This window comes from Lolium perenne, chromosome 7 (assembly GCF_019359855.2).
Source record: "Lolium perenne isolate Kyuss_39 chromosome 7, Kyuss_2.0, whole genome shotgun sequence".
In the NCBI taxonomy this organism is placed as follows: domain Eukaryota; kingdom Viridiplantae; phylum Streptophyta; class Magnoliopsida; order Poales; family Poaceae; genus Lolium; species Lolium perenne.
In genome coordinates this window covers 131,252,147-131,277,440 of record NC_067250.2, presented here as the reverse complement: position 1 = coordinate 131,277,440, position 25,294 = coordinate 131,252,147, and the positions used below count along the sequence as shown (strand labels likewise).

The following is a 25,294-nucleotide window of genomic DNA, read 5'->3' as shown; positions in this document are numbered from 1 at the left end:
TTCTTTGATGTTTGGACGACATCGTCGATGTACACTTGTACGTTTTTCCCAATCTGGGTCGCCAAACACTTTTGCATCATCCTCTGGTATGTTGCTCCCGCGGTTTTCAAACCAAAAGGCATTGTTCTGTAGCAAAACACGCCGTAAGGTGTGATGAACGCTGTTTTGACCTCATCTTCTTCTTTCAATCTGATCTGGTTATAACCAGAATATGCATCCAGGAAGGAAAGACGTTCACATCCTGCCGTGGAGTCGATAATTTGATCGATCCTTGGGAGGGGAAAGTGATCCTTTGGATAATGTTTATTGAGACACGTAAAATCGACGCACATGCGAAGGACTTTAGTGTTTTTCTTCGGCACCAACACTGGATTGGCTACCCATGTGGCCTCTGTATGCAGCTCCTTGATAAAACCAGCTTCTCTTAGTCGATCGATTTCTGACAGCATAGCTTTGCGGTTTGGCTCCGAAAAACGCCGCAAAGGTTGTTTGATTGGTCTTGCTAGTGGATCCAAGTTTAGGTGGTGCTCGGCAAGTTCCCTGGGTACTCCTGGCATGTCAGCTGGACACCATGCGAAGATTTTCCAGTGCTCACGGAGGAACTCGATGAGCGCGCTTTCCTATGCGAGATCCATGTCTTTTGCGATGGACGTCGTCTTTTTCGGGTCTGTCGGGTGAATCTGCACCTCCTTAGAATTTTTCTCAGTGTTGAAAGTTGATTCTTTCTTTGGCCTTCCTACATCTGGCAGCACGTCATAGTCAGTCGTGAGCCTTGACGCCATGTACTCTGCTTGCATCCCGAAAGTTTCTGACAGTCGATGAAAATCCTTACCGCACTTATCGGCTAGCGCAAAGCTTCCTTTGACTGTGATTGGTCCCTTAGGTCCAGGCATCCTCCACAACAAGTACGTATAATGTGGTACCGCCATAAACCTAGCATATGCGGGTCGTCCCAACAAAGCGTGGTATTGCGATGGGAAATCCACGACTTCGAATTCCAGCCTCTCTATTCTGTAGTTTTCTCGGGTTCCAAACTGAACGACGAGATTAATCTTCCCCAGCGGATAACTTGGCTTCTCTGGTGTGATACCGTAGAATCACGTGTCAGTTGGTTTTAAGTTTGCTAGGGATATGTTCATCTTCCTTAATGTATCTGCATACATAAGGTTTAAGCTGCTGCCGCCATCTATGAACACGCGAGATACGTCGAATCCTGCGATTACTGCTGGTAAGATAAGTGCTGATTGCCCTGGTCGAGGAACTTGTTGTGGATGATCCGCAATTGTGAAGCCAATATCTTGCCCTGACCAATTAAGATACTCGACTGTTGGTGGAGGCATCTTTTCTGCCATGAACACCTGTCGCGAGATTACTTTCTGAGCTCTATTGGATGGCCTGCCTTTCTGAATCATCGAGACCGCTCCATTGGAATTGGGATCAACATAAGGCGGTGGTGCAGGTGCTGCCGCAATTCTGAGCTGATGTCGATTATCATCCGTAATTGCGGGAGGAGGTGGCAGGTGAATCTCACTCCTGGGTCCTTGAGGATTTCTGGGTGCTGCCTGAGCATTGGCATGCCCTGCCCACCTTAACATTGCCTAAAAATTTCGGCAATCCTTCTGCAAGTGTCCCGACTGTTTTTTTCCGTTGTTGTCAAGATAAAAATGCATTTGACACGGCCCGTTCATCATCTCCTCGGGAGACACGAAAGGCCTCTGAAACCTCGACCCGGTATTTTGTCTGTTGTTTCGAGAGTCATCTCTATTGTCGCCTCGCTGCTCGTTGCTCCTCTGGTAATCATCTCTATTGTTTCCTCCGGCGCTTGCTCGGAAGCCAGCCGAAATTTGCCCAGGTGCATCATAGCCCGAGTACTGCCGAGGAAATCGTCGCCTATTTTGATAATTTCGGCCGCGGTCCTCCTCTGGTGACCTATGCCGTTTGTTGTGAACAACATCTTCTCCATCTGCCCATCTGTTTGCTATCTCCATCAATGCTGATACTGTCTTTGGATTGGTTCTCCCCAAATCCTCGACAAAATCTCCTCGCCTGATTCCTGCGACAAACGTATCTATCGCTCTCTCGTCAGATATATTCTCTGCCGAGTTTTTGATAATATTCCACCTTTGGATGTATTTTCTCATTGATTCGTCTGGCTTCTGTCGACATGCCCTCAATTCCTCTAGCGATGCGGGTTTTTTGCAGGTGGACCGGAAATTCTTGACGAATATGTCCTTGAAGCTATCCCAGCTGTCGATAGATCCTGGAGGGAGCTTCTTAATCCAAGATCGCGCGGCTCCACTTAAATGCACCTGGATGCTTTGCATAGCTATTGCTCTGGTACCTCCAGTGAGCTTCACCGTCTCGAGGTAATCAACTAGCCAATCCTCTGGATCTTGCAGGCCGTCGAATTTCTTGAAGTTATCAGGCAACTTAAATCCCGAAGGGACTCGAGTTTTTCGTACTCTCCTCGTGAAGCATGGCAAACCGCACATATCCTCGTCGTTTAGCTCTGGGGAGTACCGATGTTCCCTTCTACTTTGCCGTGCTCTGTCCACCCTTGCATGTGCTGCCGTGTCTCTTGCTCCACTTGTTCCTTCGGGAGTCACTGCTGCTGCTGCCGCAGGTCGTGGACTATTTTGCCTTGCTGTTCCTTCGGGAGGTGTTGATGCAAACGCCGTTCCCATGGCTCCAACTCCTGCCATTGCCATGTTGTACAGTGCCTCCCTTGGATCTCCTGGAGGTGGCCTGGATGGAAGGATAAAGGCTTGTGTCGCCATATACCCAGCTTCTGGTGTCTTGGGGATAATATTCCCTCTCGTGTCTATCGACATAAAAGACATGTCGAGGTTTTGAACCAAATGCTCTCTTTCTCCTTCGGGTATATGTTGCAACCTTGATCTTGCTCTGTTTCGAGCTTCCCTGTGGCTATCTCCCGAGGTTCCCGATTGTCGACTCAGCTCTGCCCTTCGCCTGCTTGACGCAGAGGCTGCCTCCTTTCTTCTGTTCAGGGCAGCTGTCTGTTTTTCCAATTCCCTCGCAGCCCGTGCGAGCCTATATTGATATGCTTGCAACTCTTCTGGCGTGGCTGTTGTGGCCATTGGTTCTGAGCCATCCATAGCTCTTGCGGCTCTATCCCATGCTGCTTGCGGGAGTTGAACTCTATCACGAGGCTCAGATCCGATATATTTGTTGCCTAGACCTCGTCGTAAATCAGAGGGATCGACATATGGATTTCCCAAATCGTCGAAAGCCTCATATGTTTCCTCCTGATCGCGGCTTGGCTCTCCGATGGCATAAATCTGATGGTATTTTGTATTCAGATCTGTGTTGGGTTTGGTGACACCATCATAAAGATTGGTGAAGACCTTGCCCACTGTAGTGGATTTATCGATGAAGTTGAAGCTGTCGACACTGCTCGAGTCATCGCTTATATAGGAGTCCGCAGATGACTCGAAGGACATGTCGCTGAAGATCTTGGCGAGCTTTTCGCTTGCCCTGGTGCTGATGAAGCGTGGCGATGAAGTCTCCTCTTCGCCTGACTCGATTGACGATGTTGAGCTCAAAAAATCGGAATCGACCGCCGACAATCCCGACGAAATCGGAATTTCAAGATGATACGTTCCCTCTTTCTCGACGCGAAAGTGGAATCTTCCGAACGTCATCTCCATAGGCTCCTCCAGATACGCATATGCATCCAAACGGGAGGGCGGGTGAGGAACAAAATCGACAGGACCAGTTGCGATCTGTTTACCTCGATCCATCGCGTTGCTTGCAGCTGATGAAGTCGACGATCTTGAACGTGCCATCGAGATCAGATCCTTGACGCCTCTAATTCCCACAGACGGCGCCAATTGACAAGGGATTAACTTGTCAATGCCTACAGGTTGTAGACTAGTGTTTAGTTGGAAGTAGAGGGCAAGTAGATCTCGAAGGCTTCAGCCGAAAAGTACTCGACGATTATGAAAACTAGGGTTTGAGAAACAATGATTCGATGCTTTCTTTGTCCCTCGACTCCCCCTTATATAAGAGGTGGAGCCGAGGGATTCGTATCGTACAAGTTACAGAGTCCGGGAGGGTTTCCAACTCATCCCGCAAGATTACAAACATCATCTCCTAATACAACTCTAGCTTTCCTTAATATCAACTTGGGCTTCCGATTCTTCTTATTCTTCGGGTCGTGGGCCTTCAGTAAACCCCGGGTACTATCTTCGGCAGGCCCATTGGGGATGCCTATGTCAGTAGGTCCACTCTAAACGGTCGTAAGCCTTTCTCGTGTCGCTTGAGAGCACAATAACGGTTCTTTTTTGCACGGTTCCGCTTCATGAAGTGTAGACATTCATAGGCGGTGATGATGTTATCCGTGATTAATCTACCCGGAACAAACGCCGACTGCTCCTCCGAGATGATTTCTGGCAACAAAACTTTCAATCTATTTGCCATCACCTTCGAGGCGATTTTGTAAATGACATTACATAGGCTTATCTGTCTGAACTGTCCCAGTTCCTCTGTACTCGCTAATTTTGGGATCATAACAATAAAGTCTTGTTAATCTCCCTCATGTCATCTTCCCCTCGGAGAACTCGGATAACCGCCGAGGTAACTTCCTCCCCACAAACCTCCCAATGCGTTTGAAAAAAATGTGCCGGGTACCCATCAGGTCAAGGAGCCTTGGTTGGGAACATTTGGAACAATGCCTCCTTCACCTCTTTCCCCTCGAAAGGTTTCAGCAGACCCACATTCATCTCCGCCGTCACCTTGACAGGGACCACGTCGATGACCTCCTGCATATTCTCCACCCCTTCCGACATGTATAACGTGTCGTAGAAATTACGCGTGAGGGCGGCCATCTCCTCAGGATTCTCCGCCACCGACCCATCTGGTTGTTTGAGTGTACTGATTTTGTTCTACTTCTTTTGTTGGCTAGCCCGTAAATGAAAGAAACGGGTATTTCTGTCACCCTCAGCTAGCCATTGAACTCTAGACCGCTGGCGCCACATCACCTTTTCCCTTTGGTACAGTTCAAGCAGTCGTTGATGAACCACAGTCTCTTCGCTTGTTGGTTCTTGCCTCGAGACATCTGCTCGCAATACCGTCAGACGCTCGTTCAGCTGTCTAATTTCCCTTTGGACATTTCCAAAGGTAGTCTTTCCCCAATTCTCCAGAGAGCCTGACACATCAGTCAATTTTTGGTGGAGCTGCTACATGCTTGTTGCCTTTCCCCTTTCTTCCCATGCATTGCTCAAGAAAGGTTTGAAGTCAGCGTGTCTCTCCCACATGAGCTCATACCGAAAAATCTTACTTTCAGTAGATCGGCGCTGCCTGGCCGACTCTCTCCACCTGAGGAATATTGGGCAGTGATCTGAATTCACTCCCGTGAGGTGGATTACTATCGCCATGGGGAACCTCGTGCTCCATGGAGCTGATGCTACCGCTGATAAGGGCTAAGCCCAAGGATGTGCCCGATCTTCACGGATTTGGGTGGAACTCGTGGGGGTAGGTGGATGAACGCGATGAACACGAAGAACGCGAGGGGGAATCGTGAGGATACAACACACACACGCACACAAACCGGTTTTCCCTCGTTGGCCTGATACACCAACTCGATAGAGGTTGCGAGAAAAGACCTTCCGGTAGAAGTCCCGCAAAGAGATCGACAAATCGAAGCTCGCAAGATCTAGAAGGGTGAAAAGACCGGAAGGTTGATAGAAGTGCAAGCAAAAGACCAAATAGGTAGAAGTGCAAGCAAAAGATCAAACAAACGGTAGAAGTCACCAAAGAGATCTTGACAAGTCGATAAGGAGCCCGGGTGGGTACAAGATCAAAGATCTAGGTAGGGTTCCCACAAGGGTGAGCTAAGCTCAGGTTTAATTTCACATCAAGTCTAATCTCAGATCTGAGCCAACAAGGCTATTTATAGGTGGGGGCGAAGAGGTAAGTTACACGCTGAAAAGTGCTGTTGTGCTGAAGTTCGATGGGGCGGAAGTTCCGGTCAACTTAGTTCCGGTCGGGGCGGAAGTTCCGGCCAAGTTCCGGCCTTGTTCCGGAATTGCGCCATTGTCCCGCAGTAACATCCAGTAGGGTTTTCGCCGACTTTCGGAACTTGGGCGGAACTTGGGCGGAAGTTCCGGCGGGCGGAAGTTCCGGTCTCCAGGGGCGGAAGTTCCGGCTGGATCCTTTCTTCTGGGCGCTGGAAGGCATCTGGAGGGAATCTGGCCGGAAGTTCCGGTCCTGGGGGCGGAAGTTCCGACCTGAGTGCTGTAGCTCCATCTTCATCATTTCCAGCTCTCTCTTCATTGGCTTGGTCTCCATGGCTCACTTCTTGGTCGATGTACCTGATTGAACATAGGGTATTGGCATGAAGTAGCAATCCATCCAAAGGGGTGTCAAAGGCGTACGTGGAGAGGAGCGAATTCACCTCTTGGTGTAGGGCTTGGGCTCGAGCTCGTGTCATTGGACCACGAGGAGGGCTTGTCGGTCTTGAGGCGGTGGTGTCCGAAGGCCACCCCGTATCATCTCCCCCCCTTGGGAAAGAGTCGTCCTCGACTCTAACGTCTCTTCATCTTCATGGTATGGCGAGAGGTCGGACACATTGAATGTGTTGCTCACCAAGTACTTGGATGTTGGTATGTCGATGACGTAGGCGTTGTCGTTGATTCGCTTGAGGACCTTGAAGGGACCATCGCCTCGGGGCTTGAGCTTGGAGTTTTTTTCTTGAGGGAAACGGTCCTTGCGAAGATGTATCCACACTAGGTCCCCTTCGTTGAAGATCCGTGCCTTTTTCTTCATGTTGAGGCGTGTTGCTTGACGAAGAACTTGTTGCTCGATTGTTGCCCTTGTATCTTCATGTAGCTTCTTCATGTATTGTGCTCGCTTATCGATGTCCATGTTTACTTGCTCATGTAGCGGTAGAGGAAGGAGGTCAATCGCCGTAGGAGGCTCAAAGCCATAGACAACCATGAACGGGCTTCTCAGTGTTGTAGTGTGCTTGGCGCGGTTGTAGGCAAACTCCGCATGCGGGATGCAATCCTCCCATGACTTCAAATTCTTCTTGACAAGGACTCGTATTAGTGTTGAGAGGCTTCGATTCACCACTTCGGTTTGCCCATCGGTTTGTGGGTGTGAGGATGAGGAGAATAAAAGCTTGACGTCGAACTTGGCCATTAGTGTCTTCCAAAGGTAACTCATGAACTTGACATCTCGATCCGACACAATGCTTCTTGGTACACCGTGGAGTCTCACAATTTCCCTAAAAAACAAGGAAGCAATGTGTGAAGCATCATCCGTTCGGGAGCATGGTATGAAATGTGCCATTTTAGAGAATCGATCAACCACCACGAAAATGGAATCATGACCATATTTGGTTCTAGGCAATCCTAACACAAAATCCATACTAATGTCGGACCAAGGAGCATGAGGAATAGGAAATGGTGTATAAAGACCATAGGGGTTGGAAGTTGACTTAGCTTGTAAGCATGTTGTACACCGTCGGCAAAGGCGCTCCACGTCGCGGTACATTCTTGGCCAATAATAGTGAGTGGAGAGCATGGCATATGTCTTCTCTCGTCCAAAGTGTCCCATAAGACCACCACCATGCGATTCTTGTAAGAGCAAAAGGCGAAGCGAAGACATAGGAATACAAAGTTTGTTGCCCTTGAACAAGAATCCTTGGTGCAAATAGAAATCATCGATGCCCTTCTCACTAGAACACTTTGCAAAGATTGGGCCAAAGAAAGTATCGGAGGCATATAAATCTTTGATTTCATCAAGACCCAACACATGAATATCCAAACGAGTGAGTAAGAGGGTGAGTTTGCGGGAAAGAGCATCCGCCACAACATTGTCCTTGCCCTTCTTGTATTTGATTACATATGGAAAGGACTCAATGAACTCAACCCACTTTGCATGTCTTTTGTTCAAATTGTGTTGACTTTTCAAATATTTCAAAGACTCATGGTCGGAGTGGATAATAAACTCTTTTGGCCAAAGATAGTGTTGCCAAACTTCAAGAACACGAACCAAAGCGTAAAGTTCCTTGTCATATATAGGATAGTTGAGGCGTGCGCCATCCAACTTCTCACTATAGTATGCCACGGGTTTTCCATCTTGCATAAGCACTCCACCAATACCGAGTCCACTTGCATCGCACTCAATCTCAAAAGTTTTGGAAAAGTTTGGAAGAACAAGAAGTGGTGCCTCGGTAAGTCTCTTTTTCAACTCATCAAAAGCTTTTTGTTGTGCCTTGCCCCACAGAAATGGAACATTCTTTTTGGTAAGTTCATTCAAAGGGCAACCAATGGTGCTAAAATCTTTCACAAAACGGCGGTAGAAACCGGCAAGTCCATGAAAACTTCGAACTTGACCAACATTGGTAGGAGTGGGCCAATTGTGGATGGCCTCAACCTTAGAAGAATCAACTTCAATACCATTAGCGGAAACCACAAAGCCAAGAAAAACCAACTTGTTTTGAGCAAAGGTGCACTTGGGAAGGTTTGCATAAAGCTTCTCATGACGCAAGATGCATAAGACTTCTCTCACATGTTGCACATGGTCCTCGAGATTTTTGCTATAAATGAGAATATCATCGAAATAGACAACCACACTCTTGCCAATGAGAGGTCGCAAGATGTGATTCATGAGTCGCATGAAAGTAGATGGAGCATTTGAAAGACCAAATGGCATGACAAGCCATTCATAGAGACCAAGTTTGGTCTTGAATGCCGTCTTCCATTCATCACCTATTGCCATGCGGATTTGGTGGTAGCCACTACGCAAATCAATCTTAGAGAAAATTGTGGCACCGCTCAATTCATCAAGCATGTCATCTAAACGCGGAATGGGATGGCGGTATCGAACGGTAATGGCATTGATGGGGCGACAATCCATACACATTCGTTGCGTCTCATCCGGTTTAGGAACAAGAATCACGGGAACCGCACAAGGGCTTAAGCTTTCACGAACATACCCTTTTTCGAGGAGGTCTTGTATTTGGCGTTGAATCTCCTTTGTGTCTTCGGGGTTGGTGCGGTAGGCGGCGCGGTTTGGTAGTGGGGCGCCGGGTATGAGGTTGATGCGGTGCTCAATCCCTCGAAGCGGTGGTAGTCCATGAGGAAGCTCGTCGGGGAAGACATCTTGGAACTCCTTCAAAAGAGACAACAAAGACGACGGAAGTGTTGTTAAGTTGTTAGTCTCCAAAGATGGCCCCTTGCAAATAAGCACATAGTGCAATATGGTGGATGTGTTGTGGTGCAATTCTCTCATCTCACTCTTGGTAGCTATGAGGACACTCTTCATCTCACTCATGTATGGCTTGTGGCGCTCACTTTCTTTGTGGTGGGTCACTCTCTCACCACTCATCTCACTAGTGATGGTAGCTTCCTTAGCCCTCGCTAAAGCCTTTGCATTGTCCGCAATTACTTGGCTAGGAGTCATTGGGCGTAGGATGAATGTCTTGTCGCCGACCTTGAAGCTATAGGCATTTGTGTAGCCATCATGGCTTGCTCTTTTGTCATATTGCCAAGGGCGACCAAGTAGCATGTGGCACACCGTCATGGGCACTACATCACAATCAATGATGTCTTCATAGGTGCCAATCTTGAAGGATACGGAGACGGTATGTTGTATCTTGACGTTTCCATTGTCACTTAGCCATTGCACATGGTAAGGATGGGGGTGTTTCCGGAGTGTGAGGTTGAGCTTGGAGCATAGTTCGGTGCTTGCAAGATTGTGGCAACTCCCTCCATCGATGATAACCTTTATTGACTTGCCATTGATTCCGGCTCTTGTTTGGAAGATGTTGCACCTTTGATCTTCATTGGGTAGTGCATGGGTTGTCAACACTTTGGTCACCACAAGGGATGGGCTTGCATCATGCACACATAGGACTTGCTCTTGGTCTTCCAAGTCATCATCTTCATGATTGGTTGCGGCTTGTACCAAGGCTTCATATTCTCCTTCACTCAAGTACTCCACATCTCCATCATCTCGAGTTATCATAACTCTTGTGTTCTTGCATTCAAAGGATTTATGTCCTTGAGCTCCACACTTGAAGCAAGTGATGTTACTAGATCCCGTGGAAGCTTTGGAGGACATAGTTGTTTGATCCGGCTTGAAGCTTGTTGTCTTGAAGGCACTCTTCGTTTGCTTAGGAGGATCCTTTGGAGCAATAGCACTTGTGTTCTTGATGCTTGAGGAGGTGTTTGTTGCATTGCGCGCGGCGAAGAAGGACTTTGTTTTTGCACTTGCTATGTCTTCTCGCACTTGGCGCTCGGCTCTTGTAGCTTGATGAAGCAATTCAACCATGTTGGTGTAAGGCAAGAACTCCACTATCCTCTTGAAGGGAATGTTCAATCCATTCAAGAATCTTGCCATTGTTTGCTCTTCTCGCTCGTCCACATTGGCACTCATCATGGTCATGTGCATCTCCTTGTAGTATTCCTCAACGGACTTGAAGCTTTGCTTGAGTTGAGTAAGCTTGTTGAAGAGGTCGCGTTTATGGTGGTTGGGCACAAAGCGTTTGTGCATGACTTCTTGCATCTCTTCCCATGTAGCAATGGGGTCTAGATCTTCCTTGTCACGCTTCTTGTTCACTTCTTCCCACCAAACATTTGCATATCCTTCAAACTCTAGTGATGCCATGGCCACTTTCTTTGCTTCGGAGAAGTTGTGTATGCGGAAAATCTTGTCAACCTTGAGAACCCAAGATAAGTATGCATCGGGGTCTTCTTCTCCATGGAACTTAGGCATGGTGAACTTGAGCTTCCCAAAGATTTCCTCTTCATTGCGGTCATTGCGTCTAGGAGGTGGTCTTTCTTCACCAATATCTTGAGGTTGTTGAGGTAGATGTTGTGGACCTTGAGCATCTCTATTGTTGTTGTTATGTTGTTGACGAGGAGGTGGTCTTCCATGACCTTCATCTTGATCATCATTGTTGTGGGGTCGTCGAGGCATCACACTTTCTTCACTTGATGCTTGGTGATGACTTGATTCTTCATTTCTTGCCCTTGGAGGAGGTCTTCTAGCATGAGGACGATCATCATGATGGCGGCGATTATCTTGACCTTGAGGGCGTTGAGGATGAACAACATTGATGATTTGGCGCTCTTGGCGCGCTTGCCTTTGTTCTTCTTCATGAAGGCGTTGTCTTCTAGCTTGAGCTTCTTGTGCTTGTCGTTGCCGCTCTTGTTCTTCAAGTGCTTGTTGTTCATTGCGGAGACGCTCTTGTTCCCTTGCTCGAACTAGCTCTTGATCATGTCGAAGGCGTTCTTGCTCTTGTTGGAATTGAGCATTGAGGTTCTCTTGGTGAAGGCGCTCTTCTTCAAGGCGTTGACGTTCTTGGACAAGTCGAAGTCGAGCTTGCTCCGCTTCTTGAGCTTGTTGGTGAAGCACTTGAACATCCACATTATGGTGGCGTGGGTCTTCATTAGAATCATGGCGAGACGGTGTAGGAGCTCTTGACCTTGAGCTATGAGAGCGCGGAGACCTTGAGTGGTGTCTTCTCTCTTCTTGACGGTTGAGTGTGTGGAGGATATTGTCCAACGCCGTCTTCATTTCCCTTGTCTCTTGACCTTGTATGGCAAGTGTTGCCTTCAACTCATTGCCTTGAGTTTCAATCTTCTCATCGAGGTCTTGAACTTGATTGTTAAGGTCATTCCTTTGCACTTGAGCTCTTTCTTCATAGCGGACATTGGTATCCTTGAGCATGGCTTCAAATTGATTTAGCTTGGCGTGGACGGCTTGAGTAGCTATCCAATGTTGGTGCCGCGTCATCGGTAGTTGGTTCCCTTCTCTACTAGACATTGTTACAACTAAAACAAGAACTATGTGGTGGGTGGTTAGGAAAGACTACCAAGAATGTCAAAACTTGCAAACCAAAATCGAAAAGGTGTTTCAAGTCGGAGGGCAACCGATATGTATGCACACACACAAAAACAAAAACTCTATATGGTGTTAGGTATGGATGTGGAAAGCCAAATGGAAGAACCAAACAAAAAGTCTATTGTCAAAAGTGGGTAAGATCCAAAAGTCACAAGTCAAAGGCGGTGATCACAAAAGGCATACACAAGGAGGAACACACGCGTGGGACAAAATGGGGTTAGCGCGACTTGGAAAATGAGCAAGAACAAAATGGTCCTAACGAAGACTACTAGCTCGGTGTCACGCCAACACAAGAGAGACCGTGGCTTGGTTGCAAAATCGAGAAGCAACAAGATTTGCGCAAGACGCCTCTCTTCTCTTTTCTCTCTTTTGCTTAAAAGCTTTGGACTCTTTTGTGTATAGGTGTCACTCACACACTTTTTCTTTTTCTTTTTGTATTTTTCTTTCTTTTTCTCACTATGTAAGGATACTACTATCTATGTAAGTATGTCACACTTCTTTTGCTTATCTTTTCACACGAGCTTGCTTCGTAGCTTTGCTCAACACACGCACACCCTCACGGTCGGGACGCTTGCGCAATGCTTCGCAACACTAGAAAGCCACTCTCGATAGGAAAGGTACGCAAAAGAGGCTAGGGCTACAAGTTAGGAGCAAGTTATACCACTTGATGATGGTGGCCGACGATCTTGAACTTGCTATGGTGGAGGTGTCAAATGAACCGCTTGGATCCTCGGGGTGCCGTCGTCGTTGTCGATGTTGCGGAAGCTTTGTGGTAGCTGAAATGGCACTCAAACCGAAGTCCAAACACAAGGGGGTTAGTACCAAAACGAAAAACGAAGGTTGCTGTCAAAATTTTGGCCAGGCGGAACTTCCGGTCCTGAGGGGCGGAACTTCCGGTCCCCGGGCGGAACTTCCGGTCCTTCCGGGCGGAACTTTCGGTCGCAATCAGATCTGCGGGCTGTTCGTCGATTTGGGCGGAAATCCGGGCCGAAATCCTTCGAATTCGAGGAAAATTTGGCACTAGAAGCTGTGGGAAGGTGGGGGAATTGCAGATCAACACCAAAGACAAGTTTCTATTGGAGCAAAACCACAAATAACTCAACAAATCGAGAGATCGATCCAAGGCCAATTTGGGGCTATTTTTTTTTTGGGAAATTTTTTTGGAAATTTTTTTGGGCGAAATTGGTGGAATTGGGGGATGTGGGGGTCAAATCCATGGCAACCAAAGAGCTGCTGATACCATATGATAAGGGCTAAGCCCAAGGATGTGCCCGATCTTCACGGATTTGGGTAGAACTCGTGGGGGTAGGTGGATGAACGCGATGAACACGAAGAACGCGAGGGGGAATCATGGGGATACAACACACACACGCACACAAACCGGTTTTCCCTCGTTGGCCCGATACACCAACTCGATAGAGGTTGCGAGAAAAGACCTTCCGGTAGAAGTCCCGCAAAGAGATCGACAAATCGAAGCTCGCAAGATCTAGAAGGGTGAAAAGACCGGAAGGTTGATAGAAGTGCAAGCAAAAGACCAAATAGGTAGAAGTGCAAGCAAAAGATCAAACAAACGGTAGAAGTCACCAAAGAGATCTTGACAAGTCGATAAGGAGCCCGGGTGGGTACAAGATCAAAGATCTAGGTAGGGTTCCCACAAGGGTGAGCTAAGCTCAGGTTTAATTTCACATCAAGTCTAATCTCAGATCTGAGCCAACAAGGCTATTTATAGGTGGGGGCGAAGAGGTAAGTTACACGCTGAAAAGTGCTGTTGTGCTGAAGTTCGATGGGGCGGAAGTTCCGGTCAACTTGGGCGGAAGTTCCGGTCAACTTGGGCGGAAGTTCCGGTCAGGGGCGGAAGTTCCGGTCTGGAGGGGCGGAAGTTCCGGTCGGGGCAGAAGTTCCGGCCTTGTTCCGGAATTGCGCCATTGTCCCGCAGTAACATCCAGTAGGGTTTTCGCCGACTTTCGGAACTTGGGCGGAACTTGGACGGAAGTTCCGGCGGGCGGAAGTTCCGGTCTCCAGGGGCGGAAGTTCCGGCTGGATCCTTTCTTCTGGGCGCTGGAAGGCATCTGGAGGGAATCTGGCCGGAAGTTCCGGTCCTGGGGGGCGGAAGTTCCGGCCTGAGTGCTGTAGCTCCATCTTCATCATTTCCAGCTCTCTCTTCATTGGCTTGGTCTCCATGGCTCGCTTCTTGGTCGATGTACCTGATTGAACATAGGGTATTGGCATGAAGTAGCAATCCATCCAAAGGGGTGTCAAAGGCGTACGTGGAGAGGAGCGAATTCACCTCTTGGTGTAGGGCTTGGGCTCGAGCTCGTGTCATTGGACCACGAGGAGGGCTTGTCGGTCTTGAGGCGGTGGTGTCCGAAGGCCACCCCGTATCAACCGCCCTGTCAAGGCGTACTCTGCATAGGGATCCTCCCGCAACCCTATTCCCCACATATCCCAGGTCAGCTAGCTCGCATACATCCAGAGCTTCTCTGAATCCTTCAATCTGTCCCAGACTCCTCTCTGCCACCCCCATATGTTCGTGTTGGTGTAGAACCTCGTTAAAATCCCCAATACACATCCATGGAAGCGGAGAGGATGACTTTATGAATTTTAGTACATCCCATGTTTTGTGCCGCTCCGCCACCTGTGCCTCACTATACACACATGTCAACCTCCAGGGTTCCTCATTTTCCTCCGTTATGATCGCATCAATGTGATATTGCGAGTACGGCAAAAAGTGTAATTTTATTTCCTTATTCCAAAAAACACCAAGGCCCCCACTCCGGCCATCACTACTAGCAGCAAAGCTATTATCAAAACCTAGCCTCCTAGCTAGTCCCTCCACCCGAGATCTGTGTACTTGAGTCTCTAGCACACAAAGCACGGTAGGTTTGAAGCGCTTAACGAGCTCATGGAGCTCCCTAACTGTCGTGTCGCTTCCAATACCACGACAGTTGTAACTGATACAACTCATTGGTCCTGGCGGACCTCCTCCATGGAGCCCGCCTCTTGTTGTGGTGCCAAGTCCTTCCTAGGCCTCTTTGGGTCTGGTTTCACCGGTGATTGAGCTACACCAGGTTGCTTCTTCCCCTCCGCTGCTAGGGAGGCATCCAGGTTCCTCCTCGCCCCCGGAGTTTCTTCCATTCCCTCTGATCCATCAGTGATCATTAAGTTGCTATCTGTTCCTTTACCCGCTGTGTTTGAGGCCGACGGTGGTGATTCTCCTTGTGGCCGCTTGCGAGAATCCATCGCCCCGCCCCGGCCACCACGGCCTCCACCGCGACCACTGTGGCCGCCATCGTGCACAGGGGTTCTGTTACGCACCCCCGAGGACTGCGGGTGCCAATCTTCCATCGGCGACGTCATCCATGGCCCGTATTGCTTGGAGCTCTCATCACGGACTCCATCCCCGCATTCAAGATCTCCATGCCCAAAAACTCCGCAGACTTCACAGAATTTTGGCAGCTTCTCGTATAGAACTTGGAAGGTCATTCTTTCGCTTCCTTCTGGGTGCAAACCCACCACTCGGGTGAGCGGTTTCCTGACGTCGAGCTTAACTCGAACCCGAACAAAGCTTGTGCCACTCGTGCCTAGGGCGTACAGATCGACGCTGAGCACCTCTCCAATACGCGCCGCCATCTCTCTCACTATCCCGTCCTTCCGAAACAGCGGTGGAATTCCTCGAACCTGAACCCATGCATGGATCCGGTTGAGTACTACAGATTTTGGGTCAGCAATCCCGTCGTATGGTTCCAGCATCACTCCTTGCTGACGGAAGATCCAAGGGCCCTCCAGCATAGCCCTATTCCAGTCGCCTAGGCAAGAGACCTGGAGGATGAACAGGTTCTCCTCCACAGGTCGACCACTTCCTCGCAAAGCCCCATGCAACATCCATCTTTTGGAAGAAAGGTTGATTCCCAAAGTGCTTGGTCGTGTGTACCTTCACTACCGCCATCCACCGCGCGCTCTCCCGCAGATTCACGAACTCCTCCCGTGGTAGGATCACGTCATCAAGTTCCTCATCCTTGAGGACCAGATTCTTCAGCAGCTCCTGCAGATCCGGTGTGGGCTTCTGGCCTGACGAGCCGCCCTCACGTAGGAACTTTGCTGCCATAGCTAGGGTTTGTCGCAAGATCGGAAGCCAATCGACCTCCGCTATCCCCCACAGGACTCCGCCAAGGCCGGGTAGACGTGCAAGGACGTCCCCTTAGTCAGCCCGAGCGGGGAACGGGAGGGATACAGCAAGGAGATGATCGGAAACCAGAGAAACCTCGCCTTCCGTCTTTGGTGTTGCCGGCGGAAGTCAAAACCCTAGTTTCCTAGGTCACTGGAGCTGGATAATTATAGTACTAGATAGACTAGTACGGAGTAAGAATGGTGTCTTTTCAGAACACAGATAGCCTCCAAGCCCACATCCCAAAAATAAAGCACATCGTCTCGTCTTTCTCCCTCTTAAGAGGAGGCCTCCAATCGTTCGCCTATTATTAGACGTTATGCTGGTCACCTGCAGGAAGGAATGGCGGAGCCATTGGAGTTTGGCCAGAGGAGCATCTTGACCTCATTGGGGTCGAATTTGGTGAGTTTGTCCACAACTTCATGCTATCCAATGTGTTCTTAGTTTTTCAATGTTCGTTTTCTGCAGCCAGTAATCCAGCCATTCTCTTATCTCACATTTTGAGCTCAGAAGTTAGCGTTAATTGTCACCAGAAAATGTCTCAAAGCATTAAAGACATGTGATCTCTTGTGCAACAGTAGATGTCGTTGACAGCCAAAAATGTATCATAATCCACAGTCAGTACGAATTCTTGCATTCGTAATTCCCTTTATCTTTCTTCAGGTCATTCATTTCAGCTGTTCGGTACGTGCTTTCCGATTTTCTGTATTTCTTGGACGTTTATGTTCTAATAACTCGTTTCTATTTATTAAACCTGCATTGTGTATTGGCTGAATATCCATTCAATACATTTACCTCAAATTTTAGCCCTTTCATCCACAATCTTTGTTTTCAACGTTTTCCTGAAGGACATGGTTTTTGGCATCACAATTTCAACGGGTACTCTGTTCTCTTCTGTTGCCTCTTCAAAATCACTTAATTGGGCATTCTTGATTCATGGAAAGGACCAAATGACACCGTTTCTCCAGTCTCTTACTATGCATCTTGTCTTACCTAGTTTTTGATTCTGTCATGTATCTCACATTATTTTTGTGCTTATGTCTCCAGGCTAAATGATCGACGATTCTGAAGAGAATAAAATGCAGGCCAGGAGATTATCATCCTAGTGGTAAGTTTTTCCTTCCAAATTTCTAATTATAGGATTCAGTTGCAACGTGTTATTGTTGCATATGATAGCATCATGCTAACATCCTCATCTCTTCACTGCTACAGAACCAATTTATGGTTCTATAGTTTTACCCAGATTGTTATTTCCAGTATTTTAAAGAGATTCTTTTTAAGGTTTCTTATAAATGACATCGAGTCTCTAACCATTGGCATATCAATTTTGTTCTAAATACTGTTGGTAGATGTCATATCTAGTGGCATTATCAAATGCACTTGAGTGCGATTACATAATTCACGACACTTGAGTGCAGTTACAGAATTCAACTATCTTTCTGCAAAAATATTTCTCTGAGACCATTGGCGAGACAGATAAGATAAATCAGTGTTTTGTGGGGATTTATCATTATATGTTTGCTGATACATACAGTCTGGAATTCTGGGTTGAAGTTAGTACCAAACACTCCAAACTACCATTGCCTATCAGTCATGCATCTGTTAGCTATGACATAACAGAATTTGCTGGAGATTCCATGTTCTACATCCTGTTGAAGTTTCACTTGGTGATCACTAAAACACATTGTTATTGTTCTCTCTTTATGTATGCGATAATCAAATCAAATTACTAGAAAAAAACTGAGACATGTTTTTTTTGCAAAATCAAAGACTTATGATTTAAAATAAAATTGATTTTAATCCTGGTCGTGAAGAATGTTTATTGAATAAAGTCCTTATAAAAATTGCATAAACTATTCGACAAACATGGGGTAGTACATCTTTCAGAAAATAAAACATTAGTTCTGCTAAACCGTGCAGGTCAAACAGATGAATTAAGACTATTCTGAGGCAAACACTAAGCTATAAATAGGAATGGATCCTTTCACCAAGATGGCAGAGAATGAGACTTCTCAGTTACAGAGAGCAATATTCGCCCAGTATATTATGATGAAGAAGTTATTCATGGAGCTAGAAGAGGAAAGGGAAGCTTCAGCAAGTGCTGCAGGTGCAGCCTTGTCAATGATTAGAAAACTTCAGAAAGAAAAGGAGTCGGAGAGGATGGAAGCATGGCAGTACAGAAGAATAGCCGAAGAAAGGATGAATCATAATGACAAAGCTCTGGAGATTGTGAAGGAAGTCATGCAGCAGAAGGAACTGGAGATCTATTATCTCAGGAACCAACTTCAGGTGTATAAACAAAGGTTACTGGGTGTTGGTATTGATGATTGCGATATTGCAGACGAGACTATAGCAAAAAATATACCTTTCTTTGAAAGCAGCGACGTAGAGAATCTTTGTCATACCATCAAAAGGAATTTCTCTCTGCCAATTTTGCAGTTGGATAAACGTCTTACTGAAATGGATATCAACAAAAACGATGGATCACTTCGATCAGCCAGGAGCAGGTTAGGTGTTTACATCCAGAATTTTAGTGAAAATGAACCGGACCAAGTTTCCAGCGATGGCAACAACCTGAAAGGTGTAGAGCCCAAAGAAAGCTCGTCAACAGATATGAACAGTACCGAGAAGCATGCGAAAGAACCAAAAATTCTAAGCAACAGTATTTTGGAACACTCTTATCCATCAGAACAGGCTTCACGTTATTCCCCGTTCTTAATGGTGAGTCATCAGACTGATATACGCACTCCAAGAGCAGCACATGTTGGAAAAGATGCGGAAGACACGCTACATCCTGATCCGCTCGGGCCTTCGTGTCCCAATAACGAAATGGAAAAAACTGTAGCCCATCATACAGGTGATATGGGCACACTCAAAGATCCAGAACTAAGCAAGGGGCCAGCAGAATCCACATGTACGAAAGATGGCATCAACACAGAGGAATCTGTAATTTCTCCAATGGTTGTTCAAAAAGATAAAGGGCCCCATGCTCTTTCCAAGCTTTCAGCAACACGAAAAGTTGGCTCCATGAATAACGTCGACAGACATGTCCGTGTAAGCACGGGGAGTTCTACACCACGAGCTGGAATTGAGAGAACCAGATCAAGGCTGAAGCGTGTTCAGAGTGAAAAGAGGATTGAGCTAAATGAACCTAAGAAAAGCAAGGAACAAATCATAATGCTGAAGGAGGTTTATGAGCAGCTCAATATGATAGAAGCACACATGAGACCTTCCGGTTCACAGGAGACCCCTAAAAATGACCAGTCGTTGGATTCTGTCATGGAGGTACTTCTTTTCCTTGATCTGAACGCTAATTTTGTAGATTTGCTTGTCTAAATTTCAATAAAACATTGCACTATTCAGTTATAGTTTCGGTGGTACACTTTTGATTAACTACATGTACTAAATTATCGTCTTTGTCTTGAAGAAAAATAAAAAAGAACCAGTGGTTCAGTTGGCAGTAAATCTAACAACTACCATCAGTCTTTTTGCGGTACAATGATCCGAGTGATCCCTGGAGCTTGCATTCCTTTGCATAAATTTTGACAGACTGTAAACTCTATCTTCACTGCTAAATTTTGTGGAATAAATTGAATTCGCACCAAGTGATCTGACATAAGCATATATGATTGTGAGCCATACAGGATACAAAATATACTCTGTAAAGAAAATATAGAACATAAAGCTCAAGTGTGAACACTTTCAGTAATTAACAGAAATTGAGATAGTTACGGCTCCACACACTGATGACCATTATCTTTTCCTGTATGAAGTTTGCTTCTTTATTCTACACATTTGTGACCATTGCCTTTTTTTTTCACATTTGAAGCTTTCTTTTTTTATTCTAAACACTGGTGACCATCATCTTTTCGCGTATGAAGTTGCCTTCTCTAACCATGACTATTTTCAACAGGCGGCTCTGTCCTTCTCCATATAGTCCATCTCGGCTTTAGCCATGTGAAGCAAACTGTGAGGCCGCCATCTCCAGTAATTCAAGTTCTGCTGTAGCCTGAAGGTATAAGCTTATAAAGGTAATTGGGCCTGCTTGCCTGTCAAGCCGATCAGGGAACAAAGACAGTTTTTTGGTTCTTAGGTATCCCATCTCCTCCACCACATCAAATCAGAGATGCAGCAAGTCGTAATATGAACAAGTTCAGCTCAAACTCGATTTGTATCATTTGTATGTAATGCTATTCAAAGAAATGTGGGCATGGAGTTCTGCTGACCCAATGCTCACCCCGGACATCTGGTGTAATGTTTTGGACATCTTAGCTTTTTTAGGATTGTTGGATTAAATCAGGACGCGACCTAAGCAACAAGCGGCTTCTAGTCATGCGCTGCCTGGCGGAAGAGAATTATGTAGAAGTTGTAACTTATGAAAACCCAGCATTGATGCCTGTAAAAATCCTGAGAAATTCGTGTTTTGAAGAAACCAAAATGGCCAAGGTGCACGTGATAGCATCTCAACTTCTCAAGGTATGCTAATGTTTTCTCCAATGAACTGATGTGATAGCAGCAGCATTTCCGAAACAACAACCTTCAGTGTGCATTATGGGGTACTGGGGATCAGTACCTCGGTTACGACCATAAGGCAATGCCAAATTTGTTTGATATTGGAATTTCTAATTCTCTTTTGGCACCGCCCCTTGACCTCTGTAGGAGCAAAACAAAACAAAAAATGCAGGCCAAACTTCTTATGGCCATGGAAATGTTCTTTTGTGTCATTCAAATCCAGCTCGTTCTTCAGTTCTTTTTTCTCTTTCAGAATCCAGCTGTTTCTTTTTTACATTGTCATGACGAAAGCAACTAAAAAAACCTATAGTTTATTGTCTGTTGCAAAATTGTCTTTGGTACAGCTAATTGGGTGGCTAGAGTCAAATTCTTCGTTTCCAAGAGCATCTTCAATTGGCGTCCCTCATCGGCATCATTGGGTTTCGGACATAAAACTTCTTCCAGCGGACCTCCCGATTACTCATTTTGTTGGCTTGTTTTGTCCATAGACCTCTTCACCACCTTCCCCACCACACCGGGAAAAAAATTCAGTGAATATGCTCGCCACGTCAGATGCAGACTGTTAGTGGCTAGATCTGCATGTCATCGATTATGGTGGCCAGTCATCTTTCTTTAATGCGTCAACCCCACCTACTGCAAAACTGGCACCACCTTTATCTAGTCAATCTAGAGCTAACATATATAGTCAATCTAGAGCTAACATGTACTACAATAATAAGCTATAAAATTATACTCCCTCAGGTTCATATTAAATAACTCAACTTTGTCTAGATACATATGCATATAGTCCAAAAAATTAACTAGATTCATACGAATCTAAATAAAGTAGAGTCCATTAATATAAATCGGAGTACTACTTTATCAATGCAACGCCCACAATTCGCTCTCACGAAGTGTCTAGAAGCACGTGCTAGAGTTGACTCTTGCATCAGAGCTCACTCCTCTTCTCTCTCCCTCTATCTCTCCTCTAACTAGGCAATAATATATTAGCTAGCTAACTAGGTTTAATTATACTACTTGCTAGATACATCTAAATTTTAATAAAGATAAAATAATAGCTTTTTTGGATGCTGCGTTTTGGGTCCATGTGCATATGCTCCTGATTTATAAAATGAACTTTGAACATAATTTAAAATGTTGAAAAAAACCGACAAAAAATGTCTCACGTACATCTTAAGAGCATCTCCAACAGAAACGCTATAATAGCGCGCGCTAGAAAGCGTTTAAAGCGATGTATTAGGCTCTGACGAGCGCGCTAAAACCCGGTGCTCCACTGGATGCTCTATTTTTTAGGCGCGGCAAAACAACGCTCCACCGGACGCTGCGTTTTACAGCGCTACCACACAAACACAAATCTCACAAGCATCTATTCACATGAGGATCAAGCACACACAAATAAAATCAACAGTAAATAGTTCACTTATTATTACAACACAAATAACATCAACAGTGAATAGTTCAAATGAATAAAATGGATGTCTAAATAACAATACAACAATACAACAAATGCAACAAATGGTAAAATAAATTGAATTTGTTCATTGTTGCCCATGCCACTTCCACCACTCCTCGATGATAGTAAGTTGAAGTTGATCATGCATTTTTCCTTGACGAATGGCACGGTATGAGAAAAGAAATTGGGCTAATCTCTCTTCTCTTCTACGCACTTGGACAGGAACTCCCATCAAGTCATAGTGGGTGTAGTCCAATTCTTGGCCACGCTCATTCTTAATGATCATATTATGCAATAACACAAGCGGTTATCTGTAATATCCCAGAATTGGGGGTTATAAAAAGAGAGGAAACAGATGTGTGCATTGCATTCATGCATAGAAAATCCGGGGAATTTTCGCGCTTTTGTTTAAAACCTCCAAAGGGATCGAGGTTTCTCTTACATCGGTGGAATTGAGTTAGTCTTCGATGTGGGTGCGATAAATCTCGATATGACCTTTCTGAACTCATGTGTTTTGAGGGAAACAATTTGAATTCAAATTCAAATATGGAAAACAGAAATTCAAATAAGAATTTGAATTGGAATTTGAAATTTGAACTAGTATATAAATATTATAGGTAAAAGTACACACATTTGATAATTCAAATGAATAAATGATTTAAACTTTATTACAAATATCATTACCCAACTATTTACAAGTCACATAAATAGAAATATAGAAAGATTACAAATGAATAAAAAAGAATTCCTATACTAAATCTTGATCTTCCCAATCTCCCAATATTTTTCTTTTCCCTGCAATAAGAAAAATAAACAATAGACAAAGAAATGTTGTGTTAAGGTTAAAATGTTTGTCTCCGCATTTTGGGAGACATTTTAGTTTTGGACACTAGCCAATGGGAGTCAAGAACTAGTCTTGATCCCCAAATGGTGATTAGAGGGAATTCTTTCTTAGGCAACATCATGAACAAATGGATCATGTAAAGGGACATATGGGTCATTTGGCATCAACGAGGCATTATCATAGAAAACCAGTGATCAAGAAGGCAACCAGGGACACAAGGCAACATTATTTGAGGCAACAAGGCAACTATTAAAAATTTCCCTCTAATCTAGCTAGCAACCATGAAGGCTCACAAGTTTATTTAAAGTGATCATTTTTGACATGGAAAAGTCAAAATGATCTTAAGCAAATATTATATAAACCCACTTGTTAATTAAGCAATAGCTTATTTAAGCAAAATTTACTATACAGAGAACAATCACATGGATTAAGCAACCAAATTGTTAAGCCATAAGTAGTCATCTCACATAAGTATTAGCTATTGAGTCCAACGAGGAAGCTCACAGTGGTAGCCACAAAAGAAAGGAAAATAGTGATCATTATCTATCTCAGCCGTGTCTTGCACAAGGGGAGAAGTACCAGCTTGGTAACTTGTACCCACAGCTAGGGACCATCTGCAAGCAGCATGGTCACCACAGATAGGGTGTGTGTTGTCACCACCACAACAACAGTCCAGCAGTACAAAAGCAAAGCAGTAGCCCAGCCGTACCATACGATGCATACACCAGCAAGTCCATTTCTGCAGGTCATCTCACATCCTAGCACTCCATCCAGCAAAACCAGCACATCACTCAAATTCCTAGAACAGCAAGAACACAACCATATAGCCTGGAACAAGCACAAACAGCTAGGAGGAACAAGCTGTCCACCAGAAAGAGTTTCTTTCCAAGTCAAGAGGCCGAGGTTCAAGGAGCAACAGGCAAAACAAAGGAAAGAATACAAAGCATCAGATCCATCCACCCTTCAACAAGGTTTTCACCTAGGAGGATTCGATGGATTTTTCTCTCAGTCTTGCATAGAGGTGCTACGCAAAATCATCCTGGAGAATAAATAAATAAGGTACCAGTAGTATCTGTTCCTATCCAAGATTTTTGCCTCAGCCTCTGCATCATTGGCCGGGCTAGGGAATCAAGAAAAGATCTGCTCTTATCAGTTTAAGAATCCAACTAATACATCTGAGAAAGAACTGGAGATAATCACTTGCACCATCAACACAAAATCATAAGCCCTGACCATGTATGCACATGATCTAGAGATTCCATAACAGCCAAGCCACTAGAGGTGCATATAAGCTCACAAGTAAAATTAGTCCAGTAAGATGTCCAAGCATTTACTTAGTACCAGTATCCGCCGATATTTATTCCAACCCATTAAAACAATAAGATGATCAAGGAACCATCTCAATCCAGTAATCAGAGCATTGTAAGCACACCCATAAGCCCACAAGAATCCATCAAGTAAACTACCCAAATGGTAGCAACAGTACTTGTAGCTTGATGTCTACATTGAAATAAAGCACCACTCTATCATAATAAGATCCCAAGCAGAGTCTTGTGCATAGATAAACAGAGTAAAACTGAAATACTTGGGTAGTGCATATTCATTTTTCATCAGTAATACTATAACTGAAACCATAGGTGTGTTTAGATGATCAAATCATTCCATATGAGATACAACAGTCAGCAGCAGATTCATAGCATCACCCTAAATTAGCTCCAGCACATCATCAAGGACACTAGAGTATTAAGCAATGTTGTTACAACACATGAGCACAACAATAGATGGTCATAGGCAGAGTGGGGAGGGGTTTAGCTCACAGTGCCGTGGAGGTAGTAGCGAGGTAGGCGACGCCGGGGTTGCGTCGCGGCACCGTCCCGCCGGCGCCAAGGTCGAGGGGGTAGTAGTAGCAGCAGCGCACCCTAACCAGCACCATGCCACCACCACCAGCACATCACCACAACAGCAAGGGCATCGTGGCGGCGACGGTTGAAGGAGAAGTCGCGGCGGCGCACATCGGCAGTTGGCGGCGCTGGAAGCGGCCGGCGACGGTCAAAACCATCCCCGGCAAACTAGGGTTTCTGCTCGGGAGCGAACGAAAGCGACCACCAAAGCCAAATCGAGCAAGGGGGTTGGAGTCCAAGAAGAGGTGGAGCAAGGCCGACCAACGGCGGCACCAGAATCGGCCGGCGGCGGCCGTAATAGGAGGCGGCTAGGGTTCACAGAGGGGCGCCTGGGTGTGGGCGACAGGGGCGCCGCGGCGAGGAAGTTTTGGTGAAGAAGAAGAAAGGCGGCGAAGCTTCCTGGGCGAGCGGCGGCGCCGGAGTCGGCCAGCAGCTGGCCGGGCGGTGGTGGCCGGAACGGCATAGGCGCCATCGCCAGGAGGGGAACGAGTGAGGTCGTCCTCGTGTACGAGAGAGAGTCAGTGAGCGTGAGAGTGGGGGTCGGG

At 45.9% G+C, this 25,294-nt stretch overlaps 1 protein-coding gene across 2 annotated transcripts; it reads left to right on the top strand.

The window, feature by feature from the left end:
- The first annotated feature begins 16,284 nt into the window (after window positions 1-16,284).
- On the top strand, window positions 16,285-20,500 carry LOC127318489 (uncharacterized). Of its 2 annotated transcripts, none has more exons than XM_051348965.2 (4): window positions 16,285-16,441; window positions 17,087-17,147; window positions 17,960-19,324; window positions 19,953-20,500. In XM_051348965.2, the coding sequence occupies exons 3-4, from the start codon at window positions 18,014-18,016 to the stop codon at window positions 19,974-19,976; spliced, it is 1,335 nt and encodes a 444-aa protein (XP_051204925.1). In that variant the 5' UTR covers window positions 16,285-16,441; window positions 17,087-17,147; window positions 17,960-18,013; the 3' UTR covers window positions 19,977-20,500. The 2 variants fall into 2 exon arrangements, with proteins under 2 accessions (XP_051204925.1, XP_051204926.1); XM_051348966.1 differs by lacking the exon at window positions 16,285-16,441 and adding an exon at window positions 16,448-16,723.
- The last annotated feature ends 4,794 nt before the right edge of the window (window positions 20,501-25,294 follow it).

What these genes read in the sequence shown, in the direction of transcription:
- LOC127318489 (XM_051348965.2), top strand. Translation starts at nt 18,014, where the DNA reads ATGGATCCTTTCACCAAGATGGCAGAGAATGAGACTTCTCAGTTACAG. An exon ending in CGTTGGATTCTGTCATGGAG is followed by an intron (nt 19,325 to 19,952) that starts GTACTTCTTTTC and finishes TATTTTCAACAG; the next exon opens with GCGGCTCTGTCCTTCTCCAT.